This window comes from Chiloscyllium punctatum, chromosome 1 (genome assembly GCF_047496795.1).
Source record: "Chiloscyllium punctatum isolate Juve2018m chromosome 1, sChiPun1.3, whole genome shotgun sequence".
In the NCBI taxonomy this organism is placed as follows: Eukaryota; Metazoa; Chordata; class Chondrichthyes; order Orectolobiformes; family Hemiscylliidae; genus Chiloscyllium; species Chiloscyllium punctatum.
The window spans coordinates 132,741,319-132,765,172 of NC_092739.1; the positions used below are offsets into that span (position 1 = coordinate 132,741,319).

At 43.3% G+C, this 23,854-nt stretch overlaps 1 protein-coding gene across 2 annotated transcripts; it reads right to left on the reverse strand.

The window, feature by feature from the left end:
* Nucleotides 1-1,999: 1,999 nt before the first annotated feature.
* Nucleotides 2,000-19,411, reverse strand: elac1 (elaC ribonuclease Z 1). Of its 2 annotated transcripts, XM_072574250.1 has the most exons (4): nucleotides 19,240-19,411; nucleotides 17,005-17,085; nucleotides 7,493-7,963; nucleotides 2,000-4,299 (listed from the first exon to the last, which is right to left on the reverse strand). In XM_072574250.1, the coding sequence occupies exons 1-4, from the start codon at nucleotides 19,394-19,396 to the stop codon at nucleotides 3,809-3,811; spliced, it is 1,200 nt and encodes a 399-aa protein (XP_072430351.1). In that variant the 5' UTR covers nucleotides 19,397-19,411; the 3' UTR covers nucleotides 2,000-3,808. The 2 variants fall into 2 exon arrangements, with proteins under 2 accessions (XP_072430351.1, XP_072430357.1); XM_072574256.1 differs by lacking the exon at nucleotides 17,005-17,085 and having other exon boundaries at nucleotides 2,005-4,299.
* Between the last annotated feature and the right edge of the window lie 4,443 nt (nucleotides 19,412-23,854).

Here is a 23,854-nt window from a genome sequence, read left to right on the forward strand (position 1 = left end):
GACTTCTAACTTTCAGCACCAAATTTCCTCACTGTCCAGACCTGACAACTAAAAGATATAAATGGACAGCATTAAAACTAACAGAACTTACAAAAACGAAAAAAAACCTCTCAGAATCTGCTAAACGGCAAACAAACAAGGATCAAATGACCACAATCAGTTTATAAGAGCTATCAAAAGGGATTATAAAAGGACACTTGCCAAGAATATCAAAATCAATAAGAAATTTTATAATTGAATAAAGGAAAAGAGCAACGGTGGCCCGCTAAAGCCTGAAAGTGGGGATGCTGTCGATGACTACGGGAAATGGTAGACATGAATAATTACTTTGCCCCAATATTTACTGTAGAAAAGAAGAATTGCTTTCCCGAAGTCCTGAGGAAATTAGTGCATTGGGAACTGCGACTGAACAAAATTAACAAATAAAATATCAATAAAAAAATTAATGGAATTAAAATATGCCAATTGCCCAGGACCTGAAGAATTCCATCTAAGGGGGGGGTGAAGCAAGTAGGGGAGCACATTGTAGACGTCCTAATTATAATCCTTCAGAGTTCCCTAGATACAGGAGTCATCCCTCTGGATTGGAAAATTTCAGGTTACTTTGCTTTCAAGGAGGGCAAAAGAGGAAAACCAGGGAATTACAGACCAGTTAGCCTAATATCTGTGGCAGGGAAATTGTTTGAGTCTAAATTCAAGGTTGAGGTAACTGAACTCCTTGAGAATTTTCAATTAAATCAGGGAGACTCAGCATGGAATAGAGGGCAAATTACTGACATGGCTGTCAAATTGGTTGATGCAGGCATCGGAAGGTGTGGATAATAAGTAGGCACTCAATTTGGCAGGATGTGACCAGCGATGTCCCTCAAGGATCTGTTATGGCCTTAATTATTCACTTCATTTATTAATGAATAAGATAATACCCAAATTTGCTGAAAAAACAAAGTTAGGCAACATTGCAGACAGTGTAGGTGATTGCATAAAATCATAAAGGGATATTACCAGACTAAGTGAATGGCCCAAACTTTGGCAGTAAGGTTATCTATTTTGGAAAAGGGATAAATCAGTATATTTCTAGATGGCAGGAGTTAAACACAGTGGATGTCCAAAGACACTTGGGGGTTCAAGTGCATAGACCTGTAAAATGTCATGAACATTTGCAGAAAATAACCAAGAAGCTAATGGAATGCTTGCCTTTATATTGAGAGAACTGGAGTACAAGGGTGCAGATGTTGCAGTTATATAAAATTTTGGTTAGACCCCATTTGAAGTACCATAAACAAATCTGGCAACTATACCTTAGGAAAAATACGTTGGTCAGAGGGAGTACATCGGTGGTTTACAAGAATGATGCCTGGACTTGAGGTATTAAGTTATGATGAGATTATACAAACATTTTCTTTACAATTTAGAAGGATAAGGGGTGATCTGATCGAAATCTTCAAGATATTACCAGGAAAAGACAGGGTAGATAAAGATAAACTATTTCCACTTGTTGGGGATTCAAGAACTAGGAGGCATAGTCCGAGAATTAGGGATGGACCATTCAGGAAAGATGAAAGGAAGCACTTCTACACACAAAGGGTGCTAGATATTTGGAACTCTGTTCTACAAATAGCACTGAACGCTGGATCAATTGTTAATTTTTAACCAGAAATAGATAAAATTTTTATTAAGGTATAAAGGGATATACGTGCTTTTGGCACATATGGAATTAGGTCAAACAGCAGCTGTAATCTCACTGAATGGTGGAACAGGCTCGAGAGGCTGAATGGCCTACTCCTGTTCCTATGTTGCTATTACTGTTTCCATCTTCAAAAGTGAGGGCATCATACTGTTTAGTAGTAATACACAAGGTGGAAGAAGCAATGTCATCGTGGACATTAAAGCTATTTTGTAGAAAAGTACATAAAACAAAGACAAAGTAACGCATTTTTCACTGCCGATGGATGGCAATGCAGAAAGAGTAAGAAATAACATGTGAACAACATTATTCTTAAAGTGGAAGTCAGAAAGGGGAGCATGATATCACAACACAAAGGAGCAATACCACAGAGGTTCATGCCAATAATCCTCTATACTTTCAATCATGGCCAGGGAGGTGAGACACATGCCAAAGGCTTGGAAGTATAGTTGGGGGTGTTACGTGAAGAAACATAAAACTGGATTTAAATGTTCCCTCTCATTCAACATCAAATGATTTGAAAAGGTTGATTAAGGCGACAGCAGCAATTCTTTATGAAGACATGGAGTTTTAAAACTTACAAAGTAACATATTTGAACTCTACACAAATTGAAATGTAGATACATTCCAAAGGTTCACATACAGCTCATTAATGTAAAATTGAAATGGCAGCTCAGAGATGCTATTGGCTCAATCAACCACCATCTCAGTGGTGTAGTAACTGTTCAAATTAATATCATCAATGCAAAATTGAAATTACACTTTGGATTTATGTATTGGGAGGACTGAATGGAACAAAATGAAACATTCCACACAAGCTAAATTTATTCATTATTAGCAATCCTGAGGCCAAGTCAGAATAGACAACACCCATTCTTCAACCAGCAGAATGAACTGAAGCTGCACACCAAATTATTTGGACCCAAAACATTAACTCTACTTTCCCTCCACAGCAATTTGTGATTTTGTCCCGAGTTATCTGCTAGCCCTACTCAACCTCTTCACCAATTTCAGTGTTGCTGGTCATACTCCACTGCGCAAGCTTGGTTTGGCATTATCCATGACATTACATAATACATTCAGCAAAAGCTACTTTTTCTAGGATATATGAATAACTTTATTAATAAAGATAGTACAGGGTATAGTTATAAGCGTCAGGGGATAAGATTCATTTTCCACATTTAGATTAAGAATAGTCATTTAAGCAAGCTATCAGAAGACCAGTACTGCATCTGGAATACAGTCTAGGCTTCAAGAAATTGTTACTATTGTTCAGTTTGTTCACATTACACAAGCTGATATTTGAATGTTATTGATCGAAGATTTTCTTTTATGAGGACTTCTTCCAAGAGAATGGAGTTCTCAGTTGGGACCTACTACTGGGTTATTGGTTGTTGGTTAGACAGGAATAACACACAAGGTTCCCTCTGCAAAAACTGATCCATTGAAAACATCCCAACATTGTCCTGCTACGGACATACAATTCAGGATAAAAGTAGGACAGAACATCAGATGTTATCTGTTTGCATGTTTCAACTATTCACTGGATAAACTTCGAGAACTGTGATAGGTTTCATAGACATCCACTCAAGAATAATAGAAAAACAATTATGTTCAATTGTTAGATTTCAAATTACTTGTCTTCTGTGGCTAGATCTTTCCAAAGTGAAAAGTGTGAAATACATTTCACTGTGCAGCCAACAAGTGTGCTCAAAATTCCAACCTTTACCCTTTTACTTCCATAGCAATTGCTTGAATTCATCTCATCATACAGGGTGCTTGTTTGGAAAAAAAAAACAAATCAATAAATCAGTTATCACAAATTTCATACACAGAATGAGCTAACCTTAAACAAGGCACAGTGAAAGTCAGGAGTAAGTACAACATACAGATTCTAAACATACAACATCCAAACCATGGAAACCAAGAAAAAAAATGACAGCATTATTGCTTTCGCCTGAACTACAGTCAACTTAAAAATACAGATTAAAAACTGATGATTACTCCAGTGATAAATTATGCTTCCAATGTAAATTTGTAAAACCTACATTTGCAATTTAGTCTTGCTGTAAAATTTAACATGTTGTTTCTTGATCTAGACGAATGTCCCCTTCTGAAATACTGTTAATGTGCAGAGCTTATTTCCTGTTTAGTCTTATTCAGAGGGATTTCAATAACCATAAAGTCTTCAGCCAGTGTCACTTCCTGTCCTTCCAAAACCAGCTTAGCCTGTGTCTTTAGTTCCATTACATCATCATCACCAGCATTAGTAAGGGCTGTAGGCTTGTACCTTTGACTGAAATGAGTAAGAACCAGCCTTTTAACTTTACATGATTTTGCAAACTCTGCAGCAGTCTTTGGAGTGCAGTGTCCATGCTCCTCAGCTTTGTCTGACTGACTGTCATCTAGCGTGGCCTCATGTACCAGCACATCTGCATCAATGCAAAGGTTCTTACTCATGTCACCCACAACACGTGAGCAATCCCCCAAAATACATATTTTCCGACCTGGAAGAGGAGCTTCCAGTACATCCATTGGGAAAACTGTAACTCCATTGTCTAGAGTGATGGTTTGTCCATTTTTTAGTTTCCCATACAAAGGTCCAGGATGAACACCTATAATAATCCAAACAAAATAAAATTAATGGAAGAAAAGTTAAAAATGGGTGAGCAAAAAGTAAAAAAGAAAGCACAAAAATACATAAAATGCATTGTTAAATTTTAAGATAACTCCTTTTGGCAACTTTACCATGCTGTTGAATCATTGTGCTCCACAAACAAAATTGAGCACTGTACAGAGAGAAGGACGTGCTGTGCAGAGAAAGAAAGATGACCCTAAACATTAAACATTCAAATCTGAAAACATGCAAAGCAATGCTCATTGCAACCACTTCAAAAGAAGATCTATTATGATGGAGAGGAGGAAAAGGAGTGCTTTTCGTAAGCTGTGCTTTAAACACTGACATAATCACTACTTTCCAAGTCTTTCACAACAGTTGCTATTACAGAAGGAAACATTTTTACCATCAACACCATAGACATGGATATTCCAGCAAAACACAATGTGAGGAAATTACAAAGCAAAACCACAAGTGAATACTTCCACAAGCCACACTTTCCACAGAATGATTACAGCACGAAAGTTGATTATGCAACCAGTCAATCTAGCTTTCTGCACATGCAAATAAAAGTGAGAATGTTCAGAGAGGAAGTGAAATAAAGAAATCAGAAGTGCATAGAGAGAAGAATAGACTAGAATTTTTGTTGTTTTTTTGTTCATTTGTGGTGATGTGGTGTTGCTGGTTAGACTAGCATTTATTACCTCATTCTGTAACCCTACCCCTGTAGTCCAGATAGTTTTTCCTCATCCAACTTCCTTTGAAGGGCACAACTGAATCTGTACCATGGAGAAAGTGAGGACTGCAGATGCTGGAGATCAGAGCTGAAAGTGTTGCTGGAAAAGCGCAGCAGGTCAGGCAGCATCAAAGGAGCAGGAGAATCGACGTTTCTGGCATAAGCCCTTCTTCAGGAATCCTGAAGAAGGGCTTATGCCCGAAACGTCGATTCTCCTGCTCCTTTGATGCTGCCTGACCTGCTGCGCTTTTCCAGCAATACATTTTTCAACTCTGAATCTGTACCATACCTTGCAGTCTCAGTATGCCTCAATTGAGTAAAGAAATAAATTCCTCATGTTGCCTTCTGGTTCTCAAAGCTTCCATCAATAGCAATCTTTTGTTCATCTACTTTATATCCCATATAATGTGAAGAGCTCTATCAAATTTCTGTTCAATGTTTTCTTCTCAGGGCAATTCCTGTTTCCCAATCTATCCAAGGAACTGATGTTACTCACCACCCCCAAAGCAGGCTCAAAGATCCTTTCTGCACCATTTCTAAAGCTTTCATGCTCTCCACAAAGTGCTATACACAACACTCCATCTGAAGCCACACCACATTGTTCCAGTAAACCTGTATAAAATTCTTGCTTTGTGCTCCATGTCACTCTTTGTAAAACTCGGGGTTCAGCCTTTTCATCACTTTCTCAACCTGCTGTACCACATTCAACAAATAGACCAGAAGTTTCCATAGCATAGTGATTCTCAAATTCTCAGACACAAGCATGGTCCTGAGCAAAAATATTATATCCTCAGGTTTCTCTGTTCCAAAACATCCTTTAGATATGCATCCTTTAGTATCAGATTTTCTTTCTACCAAAATGTACCACTTTGCAGCTCCCTGCACTAAAATAGATACATGGTCACCCATTCCGAAAGCCTATGCTCTCAGAGTCCTTTATTAACCTCCTGACAGATCTACAGTCCTTTTTTCTCTGCACCTTTTGCATTTTATTTTATGCAGTCAAGACTTTAAGACTTTTCGATTTGCTTTTACATCTAATGCAATTAATGATGTTACCATCATCGAAATCAGAATATCAAACATCCTGGGGTTTACCATCATCCAGAAATTCAACTGGGACCTGCCACATAAATACAATAGCTACAAGGGCAGGTCAGAGGCTAGGAAAACTGCAGTGAGTAACTTACCTTCTGAATCCCCAAAGCCTGCCCACCATCCACAAGGCACAAATCTGAAGTGTGATGGAATAAGCCCCACTTGCCTGGATTGGTGCAGTTCCAACAATACTCAAGAAGCCTGACACCATCCAGGGTAAGCAGCCCACTGACTGGTACCACTTCCACAAGCATCCACTTCCTCTCACAATGAAGTTCAGTTGCATCTGTACATACTACCTACAAGATGCACTGCAGAAGTTCACTAGATCCTTAGCATCTTTCAAACCCATGATCACTTCCATCTAGAAGGACAAGGGCAGCAGAACACCACCACCTGCAAGTACCCCTCCAAGCTACTTGGAAATATATTACTGTGCCTTCACTGTTGCTGTGTCAAATTCCTGGATTTCCCTACCTAAGGGCATTGTGGGTCTACCTACAGCATGTGGACTACTGTGGTTCCAGAGGCTCATCCCATATTCTCAAGGGGGAGGTAAGGATAGGTAATAAATGCTCGCCTAACCAGCAACACCACATCACCACAAGTGAACTAACAAAAATTCTAGTCTATTCTTATTCTCTCTATGCACTTCTGATTTCTTATTTCACTTCCTCGCTGAACATTCTCACTTTTATTATCAACTTGACATCTATCAAACATCCACTTTAAAGACTTCATCTTACTTTCCATTTCTTTCATTATCTGGGGGCTCTGGCTTCATTCCTTACCTTTCCTTCTTGTGGGAAGGTACACCAACCGATCCTGAACCTCACCTCTTTAAAGGCAGCCCTATTAACCCATTATAGTTTTACCTACAAAGCTCTGATTCCAATTTTCCATGAGTCAGGACAAACAGTCACCACTGAAATTTGACCTATTCTATAGAAGTATCATTTTAGATTGCTCCTTGTCCATTGCTGGAGTCAGCCTACACTTCATAACACCATGGGCACTTTCTGCTAAAATGTTCACCTACTGGCAGATGAACCACCTCCAGAGCCAGGTACAGCAATGCTTCCTTCATGAGACATGAAGCATACTGATCAAGAAAATTCTCTTCAGTACACTAAAGAAACCCTTTCCTCTTCTCTGCCCTTTACACAGATACTATTTTAAGTTTTGATACATACATTTACTAATAAAATATAGTTGAAACAATCTAATGGAAATCTTAAGAATAACTTTTTTGATTATTGAGATTACTTCATATTGGGAGTGAAGAGACATTAAGTTTTCTATGGGCTTTAAAAGTTCAATGGAAAAAGGAAACATTTGACAAAATCTCGAAAATTACCCATCTCTTTCAGTTTTTGTGTCTGAAGTCTTCCTGGTCGTTTTCGTTCCTCAATTACAAACCCAAAAGATGGTATACGGTGAAAAAGCCTGAAAGCCTTTACGATGAACTGCTCATGAGTGACAAGATTGTAGCAGTCTTCCTGAGGATTAAGATAAATTGTTTTGCCTTGCAATTCTTGAGGATGAAGCTGATCATCCGTTTTCAGTGCACAGGGCTCCCTCCATTCCTCAGGGAAACATTGATCTTCTGTTGGAAGCAGTTCATGGACTACATATGGGAAGACCAACTGTGAGTGAGAAAGTTCCATGCTTGTCCTCAAAAATTTCCTTAATCCAATAGGTCCATAAATCTCTATGGGCTGTTTGTTTGAGAGAGAACTACTTTGGAGACTCACGGTGCACAAGAGACCAGGTAACCCAAATAGATGGTCACCGTGGAGATGAGTAATAAAAATCTTTGAAATTTTGCCTATAAAATACAAGAGAGATGAGAACATTATATGATTTGTCTCTTAAAATTACTCATGATAACATTCATCTATATAGTATTTCTAACATGATAAGCCATCCAAAGTCACTTTACAGTAATGCTTTAAGCCATAATGTGAACTGGGCTGGACAAAGCTAAAAATCTCACAACACCGGGTTATAATCCAACAGGTTTAGTTGGAAGCACTAACTTTCAGAGTGCTACTCCTTCACTCTGTGAAGAATTAAGACGATAAGACAGAATTTATAGCAAAAGATTACAGTCATGCAACTGTATGTATTGAACAAACCTGAATAACCTGGTGTTACGAGATTTTTAACTTTGCTCTAAGCCAAATTTAGCAATGAATCTCAACAATCTTTTGGGGCAGATAAACAGAAACATGGTCATAAGTGACAGTTCTACACGGCCAAGGACAGACATGAGGGTAGGCTGACAGAGAGAAATCCAAAGCTTTGGTCACTGCACCTGAAGACACAGCCTATGATTAAACTGGGAATGTTCAAGGAGCCAGAAATACGGCATAGAACACTTTGAGGGTTCTGAAACAAGAACAAAGGACATTACAGCACAGGAACAGGCCCTGCAGCCCTCCAAGCCTGCGACCTGCCAACTCGTGTACTCAATACCCCACCCGATGAAGGAAAGCGTGCCGTATGCCTTCTTGACCACTCTACTGACCTATGTTGCCACCTTCAGGGAACAATGGACCTGAACAGCCAGATCTCTCTGTATATCAATTTCCACCAGGACTTTTCCATTTACTGTATAGTTCACACTGGAATTGCATCTTCCAAAATGCATCACTTCGCATTTGTCCAGATTGAACTCTATTTGCCATTTCTCTGCCCAACTCTCCAATCTATCTATATTCTGCTATATTTTCTGACAGTCCCCTTCACTACCTGCTACTCCACCAATCTTAGTGTCATCTGCAAACTTGCTAATAGGGTAACCTATACTTTCCTCCAAATTATTTTTCGCAAACAACAGTAGTCCCAGCATGGATCCCTGTGGGACGCCATTGGTCACAGTTGTCCATTTTGAGAAGCTCCCTTCCCCTACTCCTCTGTTTCCTGTTGCCCAACCAGTTCTCTATCCATCTAGCGAGAACTCCATGGACCCCATGCAACTTCACCTTCTTCATCAGCCTACCATGGGGAACCTTATCAAACGCCTTACTAAAGTCCGTGTACACGACATCGATATTCCTTCCCTCAGCCAGCTTTGTCACCTCTTCAAAGAATTCTATTATGTTTGTTAGATATGACCTTCCCTGCACAAAACCATGCTATCCATCACTGATAAACCCAATTTCTTCCAAATGGGAATACTATCCCTTAGTATCTTCTCCAGTAGCTTCCCTACCTCTGACATCAGGCTCACAGGTCTATAATTACATGGATTATCTCTGCTACCCTTTTTAAAAAAAGGGGACAACATTAGCAATTCTCCAGTCCTCTAGGACCTCCTCTGTTTTCAAGAATGCTGCAAAGATATCTGTTAAATGTCCAGCTATTTCCTCTCTCGCTTCCCTCAGTAACCTGGGACAGATCCCATCAGGTCCTGGGGACTTGACCACCTTAACACACTTCCTCCCTCCTTATGCCGACTTGACCTATCAAAAAACTATCCCTAACCTCAACATGTACCATGTCCCTCTCTTCGGTGAATACTGACGCAAAGTACTCATTAAGGATCTCAACCATTTTCTCTATCTGCACATAGAACTTTCCTCCTTTGTCCTTGAGTGGGCCAACCCTTTCCCTCGCTACCCCCTTGTTCCTTATATATGAATAAAATGCTTTGGGGTTTTCCTTAACCCTTCTCACTAAGGATATCTCATGACATCTTTTTGCCCTCTTAATTCCTCATTTCAGATTGGTCCTACATTCCCGATATTCTTCCAAAGCTTCATCTGTCTTCAGTCACCTAGACCTTAGGTACGCATCCTTTTTCCTCTTCGTTAGTCTCACAATTTCACTGGTCACCCACGATTTCCTAATCTTGCCATTTCTATCCCTTATTTTCACAGGAACACGTTTCGCCTGAACTCTAATCAACCCCTTTTTAAAAGCCTCCCACATATCGAATGCGGATTTCCCTTCAAACAGCTGCTTCCAATCTACATTCCCCAGCTCCTGCCAAATTTTGGTATAGTTGGCCTTCCCCCAAGTTAGCACTCCTCCTTTAGGACCACTCTCATCTTTGTCTAAGTGTTCTAAAACTTGTAGAATTGCGATCACTGTTCCCAAAGTAATACCCCATTGAAACTTCAACCAACCGGCCGGGCTCATTTCCTAACACCAGGTCCAATATGGCCCCTTCATGAGTTGGACTACTTACATACTGCTCTAGAAAACCCTCCTGGATGTTCCTTACAAATTCTGCTCCGTCCAATCCTCTAACACTCAGTGAATCCCAGGGAAAATTAAAACCTATCACCACCACCCTGTTGCTCCTGATCTCTCGACATATTTGTACCTCTATCTCACATTCGCTGTTGGGAGACCTGTAGTACAGCCCCAACATTGTTACCGCACACTTCCTATTTCTGAGCTCAGTGCATATTTCCTCAGTGCCCTCCTTCAGCTCAGCTGTGATAGCTTCTTTGACCAGTAATGCAACTCTTTCACCCCTTTTACTTCCCCCTCTATTCCACCTGAAGCATCGATATCCTGGGACATTTAGTTGCCAATTATGCCCTACCCTCAACTAAGTCTCAGTAATAGCAATAATATCATACTCCCAGGTACTACTCCAAGTCCCTCTGCCTTACCTATTGTACTTCTTGCATTAAAATAAATACACCTCAGACCACCAGTCCCTCTGCGTTCATCCGCCGCTTCCTGCCTACTCTTCCCCTTCGTCACGCTGACTTCATTATCTAATTCCGTCCAGGCTTAAATTACTATCTCCTTCCTGACCACTAACCTCCTCATTGGGTTCCCATTTCCCTGCTACATTAGTTTAAACCCTCCCCAACAGCATTAGCAAAAGCACCTCCCCAAGGACACTGGTTCCAGTCTAGCACAGGTGTAAACCATCCAATTTGTAATAGTCCCATCTCCCCCAGAACTGGTTCCAGTGTCCCAAAAATCTGAACCCCCTCCCTCCAGCACCATCACTCAAGCCATGCATTCATTCTGAATATTCTATCATTCCCTACTCTGACTCGCACATGGCACTGGTAGCAATCCTGAGATTACTACGTCTGAAGTCCTACTTTTTAAACTTGGTTCCTAAACACCCTAAATTCTCAAAGTTTGGGAGAAGATTTGTAGCTCGGGTGCTCGTTGTTGTGGTTCTGTTCACCGAGCTGGGAATTTGTCTTGCAAATGTTTTGTCCCCTGTTTAGGTGACATCCTCAGTGCTTGGGAGCCTCCTGTGAAGCGCTTCTGTGCTGTTTCCTCCGGCATTTATAGTGGTTTGTCTCTGCCGCTTCCGGTTGTCAGTTCCAGCTGTCCGCTGTAGTGGCCGGTATATTGGGTCCAGGTCGATGTGTTTGTTGATAGAGTCTGTGGATGAGTGCCATGCCTCTAGGAATTCCTTGGCTGTTCTCTGTTTGGCTTGCCCTATAATGGTAGTGTTGTCCCAGTTGAATTCATGTTGCTTGTCATCTGTGTGTGTGGCTACTAAGGATAGCTGGTCATGTCGTTTCGTGGCTAGTTGGTGTTCTGCCAGGGATACAGCCAGGCAGAACGGATTCAGGATGATCTAGGTAATGATTACAGATGCTCACAACAGACTACACAAATACAGACAAGAAATTGCGCGCCAAAAATCGTTAATTTCAAAAACCACCTATCAGGAGTGGACCCGGACCATAGAACAGGCCATCACCATAGGACAGAACAGGACAACACACTGCAAAAAAACGTCACTAAAAGAAAAAATGGCCAAACTAACACATAACGAAGAGGACACCACAACACACACCTGGGTTAAAAACCTCTCCCACAGACACGGAAAGAACAATACTGGCCAAGGGACTCAACTACAACCACAGGGACGCCAAGACAGCAGACTTCCTAGCAGCACTAGAATGCACACTCAGGAACAATGGACTGACAGAAGAGACACAACAAGCAGTGAGACAAAGTATCGTACCGGTGATAACAAGAAAAAGACAAACACATAACCTCAACACCAAGGAGAGGGAAGCACTAAAATCACTAAGAAACGATAAGAACATAATCATACTACCAGCAGACAAAGGCAGAATGACGGTCATCCTGGAGAAAGCAGAGTACATCTAAAAAGCACAACTACTTGCAGATACCAACACCTACCAAGAGAGGGAGTTTGACCCCACCCCACAACTCACCATTAGGATAAACAACACACTGAGGAATCTACAAAAAAAAAACGGACAGATAACCAGGTCTGACCTACAAAGAATGAAACCTGAAAGCAACAACACCCCCAGATTCTATGGACTATCCAAAGTGCACAAACCAGATATCTCACTCAGACCCATAGTATCACTACCAGGGACACCATCACACAAACTGGCTAAAGAACTACAGCAGAAACTGAAACACCTGATCAGCGGATCCAGACAATCTATACAATCGACACAGGAATTCTTGGACATCATCAGAAATATACACATAGACAAGGAAGAAACTATGGTCTCATTCGGTGTAACGGCACTGTTCACCTCTATCGACAAAACCCTAGCCAGAGAAACAATAGCCAACCTGCTAGACAGACATAACAGACAACAGGACGTTGAACCTGTCAACAAAGACTGCATACTTAAACTACTGGACTTGTACCTCACAACACACTTCACATTCAACAACCAGATATACGAACAAATCAACGGAACACCCATGGGCTCACCGATCCCTGAACTCATAGCAGAAGCAGTAATGCAAAAGTTAGAACAAACAGTCTTACTGCAAATTCAACCCAAACTCTGGGTCAGATATGTGGATGACACCTTTGTAATCATTAAAAACACAGAAATAGAAAACACACACTGGATCATCAACATCACACTCACAGGAATCCAATTCACTAGAGAGGAAGAAAAGGACAACCAACTCCCATTCCTAGACGTGATGGTACAGAGAACACCGAACGGAGAATTCACCACAAAGGTTTACAGGAAAGCCACACACACAGACCAAGTCCTAAACTATGAAAGCAACCACCCCAACACACACAAACGAAGTTGCATCAGGACACTATTCAAAAGGGCCACAACACACTGCAGCACACCAGAACTGCAAAAAGAGGAAGAACAACACCTATACAAGGTATTCGCCAAAAACTGATACCCGCGCAATTTCATCAACAGATGCCTAAGGGAAAGACAACGGAACGAGGTCATACCACAACCAAAAGGACTAGCCACACTACCATACATCAGGAGCATTTCTGAACTGACAGCCAGACTACTGCGACCACTAGGACTCATAACAGCACACAAACCAACAGCCACTCTCGGACAACAACTCACCAGAACGAAGGACCCAATACCCAACATGAGCAAAACCAATGTAGTGTACAAAATCCCATGCAAGGACTGCAGAAAACACTACATCGGACAAACAGGAAGACAGTTAACGATCCGTATACACGAACACCAACTAGCCACGAAACGACACGACCAGCTATCCTTAGTAGCCACACACACAGATGACAAGCAACATGAATTCAACTGGGACAACACTACCATTATAGGGCAAGCCAAACAGAGAACAGCCAGGGAATTCCTAGAGGCATGGCACTCATCCACAGACTCTATCAACAAACACATCGACCTGGACCCAATATACCGGCCATTACAGCGGACAGCTGGAACTGACAACCGGAAGCGGCAGAGACAGGCCACTATAAATACCGGAGGAAACAGCACAGAAGCGTTTCACAGGAGGCTCCCAAGCACTGAGGATGTCACCTAAACAGGGGACGAAACGTTTGCAAGACAAATTTCCAGCTCGGCGAACAGAACCACAACAACCCTAAATTCTCAGCCGCTGCCTGAATATATCAGCTTTTTAAACAGTTTGCTTACCTTCCTGGCAGCTCCCTGGTCTTCATTCTCTCTGCCCTCGCTGTAATTAAAATGGAGGCTGCAAACCCAGAGGGAAGCTTGTTAAACGGTTTGCTTACCTTCCTGGCAGCCCCCGGTCCTCAGTCTCTCCGCCCTCGCTGCATTTAAAATTGAGTCATCATGCAGTCTAACAAGAGCTGCAACTGGACACACTTGCACGTGAAGGAGCCAGGGACACCCAGCTGTGGGTTTGATCTTCACAGTAATTATTTGGAAGAAATTTCAGCTAATCTATACTGGATATCAAAGGCAGTTGATGGGGTTGAGGGTGGTTGTAGTAGTACAGCCTGGTATCATCAGCTGACAATTAAAAACTAATGTCTTTTTTTTGCTGATGCTGTCAAGATGCAGATAACAAACTGGGGGGGGGGGGGCGAAGATAGATCTTTGAGATAACAACGCAGGATTGGGCAAAGGTAACACACGAGTGCAGTCGCACCTACTGAGACAACAATGCTGTGGCATTGTAGGAGGAAGGCAGGAAGGCATAATTAACTATTTGTACTTGGGTTGAAGAGGGATACGTTAACTCTATCTACAGTTACAAAGGATAAGACTTGGATAAGAACTCTCAGTACTGTTGGAGGTAAAAACAAACTTCTGACATGGCACCAATGTCACTGGACAAGCAAAAAAAACCCGAAAGAACTGTCCTGCTGTAAATCGGAAACAAAAACAGAAGTTGCTGTAAAAGCGCAGCAGGTCCTGCAGCATCTGTGGACAGAAATCAGGATCAAGTTAACGCTTCTGGCTCTAGTTCTGAGGAAGATTCACTCGATCCAAAAGGTTAACTCTGATTTCTCCCCACAAATGCTGCCGGACCTGCTGCGCTTTTCCAGCAATTTCTGTTTTTGTCCCTGGACTAGTAATCAGAATTCCAGGAGAAAAGGGTTCAAATTCACCATGCCATATGTTGATACTTGAATTCAAAAATAAAATCTTGGAATAAAAATTGCAAGTTGCAAAGACCCATCTGAGTCACTAGATTCTTTTAGGAAAAGAAACCTGCCATCCTTATTTTGTCTGATCCCTCAGATGCCACCTCGCCAGTAATGCTCATGAATGAATAAAAAGAGAGAAAAAAGGAAACTATAACAGACACAGAAGGCTTAGTACTGCAAGAAGCTGGACTATTACAAAATGCAAACAGGTGAAATAAAAATGAAATGGGGATAGCAAAGAAGATCAAAGCAAACAAATATTGTTAATAAATGTACAGAAGAACCTCGATTATCTGAAGGATAAGAGTGGGGAACATTTCATTCGGTTAATCAACTACTGGATAATCGAATGCCGGATAACAGATTAGCCGAGGATTGGGACCTTGAGATCTTGCCTGATAATCTGAGATCCGGATAATCGAATTCCGGATAAGTGTAGGGTCTGTTAGGGTAACCTGAGAGAAGCGAGGCATGTTGATATTGTTTTTAAATTAATACTTTTTAACAAAAGACAGGACAATGCCACCACTGCACTCAAGGACAGGATGCATTCAAGAACTAAAAGTTACATCTTTACAAGCACACAGATCCCCATACCTGGTCAAAATGTATCCCAGGTTATTAAGGGAATCAAGAGAAGCAATAATGGAAGTTCCAACCAATTATTTCCAGCTGTGGTATCACAGCCATGGAGGGCAGCTAACACTATCCCATTGTTTAAAAAGAGAGTAACAAATAGGTAAAGACAATCTAATCTCGGGTGGAGGACAGATAATGGAGGAATTATTGGGAAAAAACTTCTACAAGATAATATTCTATCTTAATTTGTAATCAAAGGCAGTTGCCATTGATTTGTTAATGGAGAGTTATGAGTGGTTAATATTATTGGATCTTATGAGGAGGTACCATTTATTACAGCATATAAATTGATCTGGATTTAAGGCTCTTATAGAATCATAGAGATGTACAGCACGGAAACATACCCTTCGGTCCAATCCGTCCATGCCGACCAGGTATCCCAATCCAATCTAGTCCCACCTGCCAGCACCCGGCCCATACCCCTCCAAACCCTGCCTATTCATATACCCATCCAAATGCCTCTTAAATGTTGCAATTGTACCAGCCTCCACTACATCCTCTGGCAGCTTATTCCATACACGTACCACCCTCTGCGTGAAAAAGTTGTCCCTTAGGTCTCTTTTATATCTTTTCCCTCTCACCCTAAACCTATGCCCTTTAGTTCTGGACTCCCCAACCCCAGGAAAAGACTTTGCCTATTTATCTTATCTATGCCCCTCAATTTTGTAAACCTCTAAGGTCACCCCTCAGCCTCCGATGCTCCAGGGAAAACAGCCCCAGCCTGTTCAGCCTCTCCCTGCAGCTCAGATCCTCCAATCCTGGCAACATTCTTGTAAATCTTTTCTGAACCCTTTCAAGTTTCACAACATCTTTCCGATAGGAAGAAGACCAGAATTGCACGCAACATTCCAACAGTGGCCTAACCAATGTCCTGTACAACTGCAACATGACCTCCCAACTCCTGTACTCAATACTCTGACCAATAAAGGAAAGCATACCAAACGCCTTTTTCACCATCCTATCTATCTGCGACTCCACTTTCAAGGAGCTATGAACCTGCACTCCAAGGTCTCTTTGTTCAGCAACACTCTGCAGGATCTTACCATTAAATGTATAAGCCCTGCTAAGATTTGCTTTCCCAAAATGCAGCACCTCGCATTTATCTGAATTAAACTGCATCTGCCACTTTTCAGCCCACTGGCCCATCTAGTCCAGATCCTGTTGTAATCTGAGGTAACCCTCTTCGCTGTCCACTACACCTCCAATTTTGGTGTCATCTGCAAACTTACTAACTGTACCTTTTATGCTCGCATCCAAATCATTTATGTAAATGACAAAAAGTCGTGGACCCAGCACCGATCCTTGTGGCACTCCACTTGTCACAGGCCTCCTGTCTGAAAAACAACCCTCCACCACCACCCTCTGTCTTATACCTTTGAGCCAGTTCTGCATCTCTTGTGGCACTATGGTGGTGTCCCTCTCAGCTACGAGATGTGGTTCAAGTTGAACCTGCTCTGGAAGGTGTGTCACAGCATATACAAACAAGTTAATAAAAGTTACAAATTGATTTGGATTTTTTAATCCCAAAAATAATATTTCATATGCAAATCAAATTGCTCTATTAGCTGTTCCATATTATGCTCATATTAATATTCATTCTCAATTCTCTATCACATAAATGCATTATTTTCAAGCATATAACTGGAGTGCAGGGGGTCAAGCAAGTAACATGGTTGAATTCAAAACCAGAAGACTATATGACATAGGTGTAGAGTTTAGGCCATTCAGCCCATCAAGCCTGCTCCATAATTCAATTGTGGCTGTTAAGTTTCTCAATCCCATTCTCCCACCTCTGCTCCATAACCTTTTATCTCTTTAATTAAGAATCTCTCTCTGTTTTAAACGTACTCAATGATCTGACCTCCACAGCCTTCAGTGGCAATGAATTCCATAGATTCACCATTCTCTGGCCGAAGACGTTTCTCCTCATTCCCATTCCAAAGAATCTTCCCTTTACTCTAAAGGCTGTGCCCTCGGGTTCTCATCCCTCCTGCTAATGGAAACAACTTTACAACATTTCCCCCCCCCCCCCTCCCTCCCCGGCAGCACCCCCTCCCCGAACTACCCCATCCTTCTAAACTCCATCAAGGATAGACCCAGATACGTCAAATGTTCGCCATAGGTTATGCCTTTCATTCCTGGGATCATTCTTGTGAAACTCCTCTGGACTCACTCCAGGGACAGTATTTCGTGCCCGAGATATATGGCGCAAGATTGTTCACAATATTCTAAATGTCGTCTAACCAGAGCCTTAACAAAGCCTCCGAAGTATATCCTTGCTTTTATACTGTCGGCCTCAAAATAAATGCTAACATTGCAGTTCCCTTCTTAGCTATCAACTCAACCTGCAAGTTAACCTGAAAAGAACCCTGGACTAGGTCTCCCAAGTCCCTTTACACTTCAGATTTCTGCATTTTCTCCCCATTTAGAAAATAGTTACATCTTACCAAAGTGCAGGCAGTGATGATCTAAAAACCATGGCCTGAAAAAAGGTGATAGAGTCAGTAACCCACATAAACATTCAAAAATATGCGAGCGTCCAGAACACAGTCTGTAACCATGAGGCATATGTGACCAGTATCTGAAGTAAACCTGAATGGGCACTTGGCAACTTGACACCTGTGTTACAAATTTCAGTATTTTAATGTTTGTTCCACACTGCGTGAGTGCAGGAGGGGGGGGGGGGGGGGAGTGAGCGAGAGTGAGAGGGGTGAACGGGGGAGAGAGAGGGGGTGAATGGGGGAGAGAGAGGGGGTGAACGGGGGAGAGAGAGGGGGGGGGGTGAACAGGGGGGAGAGAGAGGGGGGTGAACGGGGGAGAGAAGGGGGTGAACGGGGGGGAGAGAGGGGGGGGGGTGGAGAGGGGGGGGGTGGAGAGGGGGGGGGGTGAACAGGGGGGAGAGAGGGGGGGGGGTGAACAGGGGGGAGAGAGAGAGGGGGGGTGAACAGGGGGGAGAGAGAGAGGGGGGGGTGAACAGGGGGGAGAGAGAGGGGGGGGGTGAACAGGGGGGAGAGAGAGGGGGGGGGTGAACGGGGGAGAGAGAGAGGAGGGGGGTGAATGGGGGAGAGAGAGAGGAGGGGGGATGAACGGGGGAGAGAGAGAGGGGGGGATGAACGGGGGAGAGAGGGGGGGATGAACGGGGGAGAGAGGGGGGGGTGAACGGGGGAGAGAGGGGGGGGTGAACGGGGGAGAGAGGGGGGGGGTGAACGGGGGAGAGAGGGGGGGTGAACGGGGGAGAGAGGGGGGGTGAACGGGGGAGAGAGGGGGGGGTGAACGGGGGAGAGAGGGGGGGGGTGAACGGGGGAGAGGGGGGGGTGAACGGGGGAGAGGGGGGGGGGTGAACGGGGGAGAGAGGGGGGGGGTGAACGGGGGAGAGAGGGGGGGTGAACGGGGGAGGGGGGGGTGAACGGGGGAGAGAGAGGGGGGGGTGAACGGGGGAGAGAGGGGGGGGTGAACGGGGGAGAGAGGGGGGGGTGAACGGGGGAGAGAGGGGGGGGTGAACGGGGGAGAGAGGGGGGTGAACGGGGAGGGGGATTAATGGGGGAGGGGGGCAAAGGAGAAAGAGAGAGTGAAGGAGGGTGGGCAGGACAGAAGGGCCCGCTGCCTACCTGCTTTCAGTTGGCTCCGCATGAACTGTGTCTGAGTACCCTCTCCGCAGTCGAAAAGCCAGCACTCGCCTTCGTAGCGCAGCGCCACGGCCGAGGCCCCGCGGCTGGGGGACGGATACGCCGAGCCAGTGCCCAGGAAAGTCAGCTCCATCGTCATGGCGGCTCGGACCGCTCTGCGCGTGCGCACTGCCCGGACCAACGAAGACCCGCCCCTCACCTTACCCCCTTCCCATTGGTTCATTCCTACAAACATTTCCACCAATCAAACGCCGAGGACCATTGATTGACACGTTACACTGTCCAACTCTGGGAAGAGTAATGTGCTGGTCACAGAAAAACCAAAAGACTTGCGGATGCTGGAAATCAGACAATTTATGCTGGAAGGCATAAATTGCTGGAGAAACTCAGCAGGTCTGGCAATATCTGTGCAGGGAAAGCAGAGGTTTCAGGTGCAGTGATCCTTATTTATAACATTCTTCACGGATGTGTTGGTGCTCAGTTGAACTCTCTCATAGAGATGTACAGCGCTGAAACAGACCCTTCGGTCCAACCCATCCATGCTGACCAGATATCCGAACCTAATCTAGTCCCACCTGCCAGCACCCAGCCCAGTATCCCCCTAAACCCTTCCTATTCATTTCCCATCCAAATGCCTCTTAAATGTTGCAACTGTACCAGGCTCCACCACTTCCTCTGGCAGCTCATGCCATAGATGTACTGCCCTCTGCGTGAAAAAATTGACCCTTAGGTCTCTTTTATATCTTTCCCTCTCACCCTAAACCTATGCCCTCTAAGTTTGTGAGAAGATTTGTAGCTCGTATGCTTCTGTGATCTTTCCTCTGGCATTTGTAGTGGTTTGAATCTGCTGCTTCCGGTTGTCAGTTCCAGCTCTCCGCTGCAGTGGTCGGTATATTGGGTCCAGGTCGATGTGCTTATTGATTGAATCTGTGGATGAGTGCCATGCCTCTAGGAATTCCCTGGCTATTCACTGTTTGGCTTGTCCTATAATAGTAGCATTTCCTAACTGACAGCCAGACTACTGCAACCACTGGGACTCATAACAGCACACCAGAACAAAGGAACCGATACCCAGCATGAGCAAAACCAATGTGTACAAAATCCCATGCAAGGACTGCATAAAACACTACATAGGACAAACAGGAAGACAGCTAATGATCCGCATCCATGAACACCAACTAGCCACGAAACGACACGACCAGCTATCCTTAGTTGCCACACATGCAGATGACAAGCAACATGAGTTCGACTGGGACAACACTACTATTATAGGACAAGCCAAACAGAGAATAGCCAGGGAATTCCTAGAGGCATGGCACTCATCCACAGATTCAATCAATAAGCACATCGACTTGGACCCAATATACCGACCACTGCAGCGGACAGCTGGAACTGACAACCGGAAGCGGCAGATTCAAACCACTACAAATGCCAGAGGAAAGATCACAGAAGTGCTTCACAGGAGGCTCCCAAGCACGGAGGATGTCACCTAGACAGGGGACGAAACGTCTGCAACACAAATTCCCAGCTCGGCGAACAGAAGCACAACTATGCCTTCTAGTTCTGGACTCCCCCACCCCAGAAAAAAATCTTTGTCTATTTATCCTATCCGTGCCCCTCATGATTTTGTAAACCTCTATAAGTTCACCCCAACGCTCCAGGGAAAACAGCCCCAGCCTGTTCAGCCTTTCCCTATAGCTCAAATCCTCCAACCCTGGCAACATCTTTGTAAATCTTTTCTGAACCCTCTCAGGTTCCACAACATTGTTCCTACAGGAAGGAGACGAGAATTATATGCAATATTCCAAGTGGCCTAACCAATGTCCTATAGTTCCCTATCTTATCCTTACCACCTTTCTTAAACAGTGGCAACATGTTAGCCAACCTCCAGTCTTCCAGCACCTCACCTGTGACTATCGATGATACAAATATTTCAGTAAGAGGCCCGGCAATCACTTCCCTAGCCTCCCACAGAGTTCTAGGGTACCCCTGATCAGGTCCTGCGGATTTATCACTTTTATGCATTTCAAGACATCCAGCACTTCCTCCTCTGTAATATGGACATTTTTCAAGATGTCTCCATCTATTACCCACATTCTATATCTTCCATGTCCTTTTCCACATTAAATACTGATGCAAAATACTCATTCTGCGGCTCCACACAAAGGCTGCCTTACTGACCTTTGAGGGGCCCTATTCTCTCCCTAGTTACCCTTTTTTCCTTAATGTATTTGTGAAAACCCTTTGGATTCTCCTTAATTCTGTTTGCCAAAGTTATCTCATGTCCCCTTTTTGCCCTCCTGATTTCCCTCTTAAGTATACTCCTACTGCCTTTATACTCTTTAAGGATTCACTCGATCTATCCTGTCTACACCTGACATATGCTTCCTTCTTTTTCTTAAACAAACCGTCAATTTCTTTAGTCATCCAGCATTCCCTATACCTTTCCTTTCACCTGAATAGGAATATACTTTGTCTGGATTCTCATTATCTCATCTCTGAAGGCTTCCCATTTTCCAGCCATCGCTTTACCTGCGAACATTTGCCCCCAATCAGCTTTGGCCTTTCTCCAATTTAGAACTTCAACTTTTAGATCTGGTCTATCCTTTTCTATCACTATTTTAAAACTAATAGAATTATGGTCACTGACCCCAAAGTGCTTCCCTACTGACACCTCAGTCACCTGCCCTGCCTTATTTCCCAAGAGTAGGAGTTTTGCACCTTCTCTGGTCGGTACACCCACATACTGAATCAGAACATTTTCCTGTACACACTTAACACTGTGGCAATCTCAGTCTATGTTGGGAATGTTAAAATCCCCTACCATGGTCTTCTGTTGACTTGGACCCAATACTATTTTGCTTCTTTTCCAACTACTGACTGTACATAAGGTGCAGAAGGAGGCCATTCAATCTGTTGTGCCTACACTGGTTTAGATTATATTAGATTAGATTCCCTTTGACCCAACAAGTCCACACCAACCCTTCAAAGAGTAACTCACACATATTCATTTTCCCTCTGACTAATGCACCTAACACTATGGGCAATTTACCTGACCTGCACTTCTTTGGACTTTGGGTGGAAACAGGAGCACCCAGAGGAAACCCATGCAGACACAGGGAGAAGACATAGACAGTCGCCCGAGGCTGGAATTGAAGCCGGGTTCCTGGCGCTGTGTGGCAGCAGTGCTAACCATTGAGCCAACTTGCCACTCTATTATTGAATGCTTCTATTGCTTAATGCCTAATGGTTCTAATGACTAATGGTTCTATTACTTAATATGTCATAGAAGTTCACAGCACAGTAAAACGGTCTCAGCCCATTGAGTCTGCATCACTCCAAAACCATCACATAACTATTCTAATCTCATTTCCCACACTTCAGCCATAGTCTGTTTTCCTCACATCCCCTATCTTTTCCTGAAATCCTTGCACTCCATTTCTATCTAAATAATCATCCAGTGATTTTAAATATCTCAGTTGAACCTGTCCACCATATTTCCAGGCAGTGTATTCCATACCTTAACTGTATGAAAAAAGATTTTCTTATATCACTCTTATTTGTCCACACATCACTTTTAAGTATTCCAGTTGTGATCTGATTAATGCCTTGTACAGTTTTAGCAAAATGTTCCTTTTTTTAATACTCTATTAAATAAAGGTTTCATTTGCTTGTCCTATTCTCTGCTGACCTTGGACTGGGGAAGCAAGGTTTAACATTCTATCTCCCAGAGAAAAACATTCTCATCTCTGTCCTAAAAGAGAGGCTTCTTATTGAACTCTGTTCCTTAGTTTTTGTCTCCCCAGAAGAGGAAATATCCTCGAAATATTCATGCTATCTCAAGAACTTGTATGTTTCAAGAGGATCACCTCATTATATAGAACATAGAACAGCAAAGGACACGAACAGGCATTTGTGCTAAACAATAGGAAGGGTTTGGAGGGATATGGGCTGGGTGCTGGCAGGTGGGATTAGATTGGGTTGGGATATGTGATTGGCATGGATGGGTTGGACAGAAGGGTCTGTTTCCATGTTGTACATCTCTATGCTCTATGACGCTAAATTAATTCCTTTTGTCTGCCCTTGTTCCATATCCCTCCATTCCTTGCATATTCATGTGCTTATCTAAAAGTCCCATAAATGCCCCTATCATATCTGCCTCCACAACCACCCACGTTCCACACTTCTAATACTCTCTGTGGAAAAAGACCTGCCCCTCACACTTCCTTTGAACTTGCCCCCTTTCACCTCAAATGCATACCCCTAGTTTTAGACATTTCAACTCTGGGAAAAAGATTCTGACTGTCAACCCCATCCATAAGTCTCATAACTTTATAGACTATGTTCCTTAGTCTCCCTTTAGCCTTCGCTGCTGCAGGGAAAACAACCCAAGTTTTTCTAGCCTCTACTTATAGTTCATAATGCAGGCAGCATCCTGATTCTCATCTTCTGCACTCTCTCCAAAGCCTCCACATCCTTCTTATAATGTGGTGACCAGAATTGAACACAGTACTCTAAGTGTGGTCTAACCAAAGTTTTATAAAGCTGCAACATGACATCCTGACTCTTGTATTCAACTCCCCAGCCAATAAAGGCA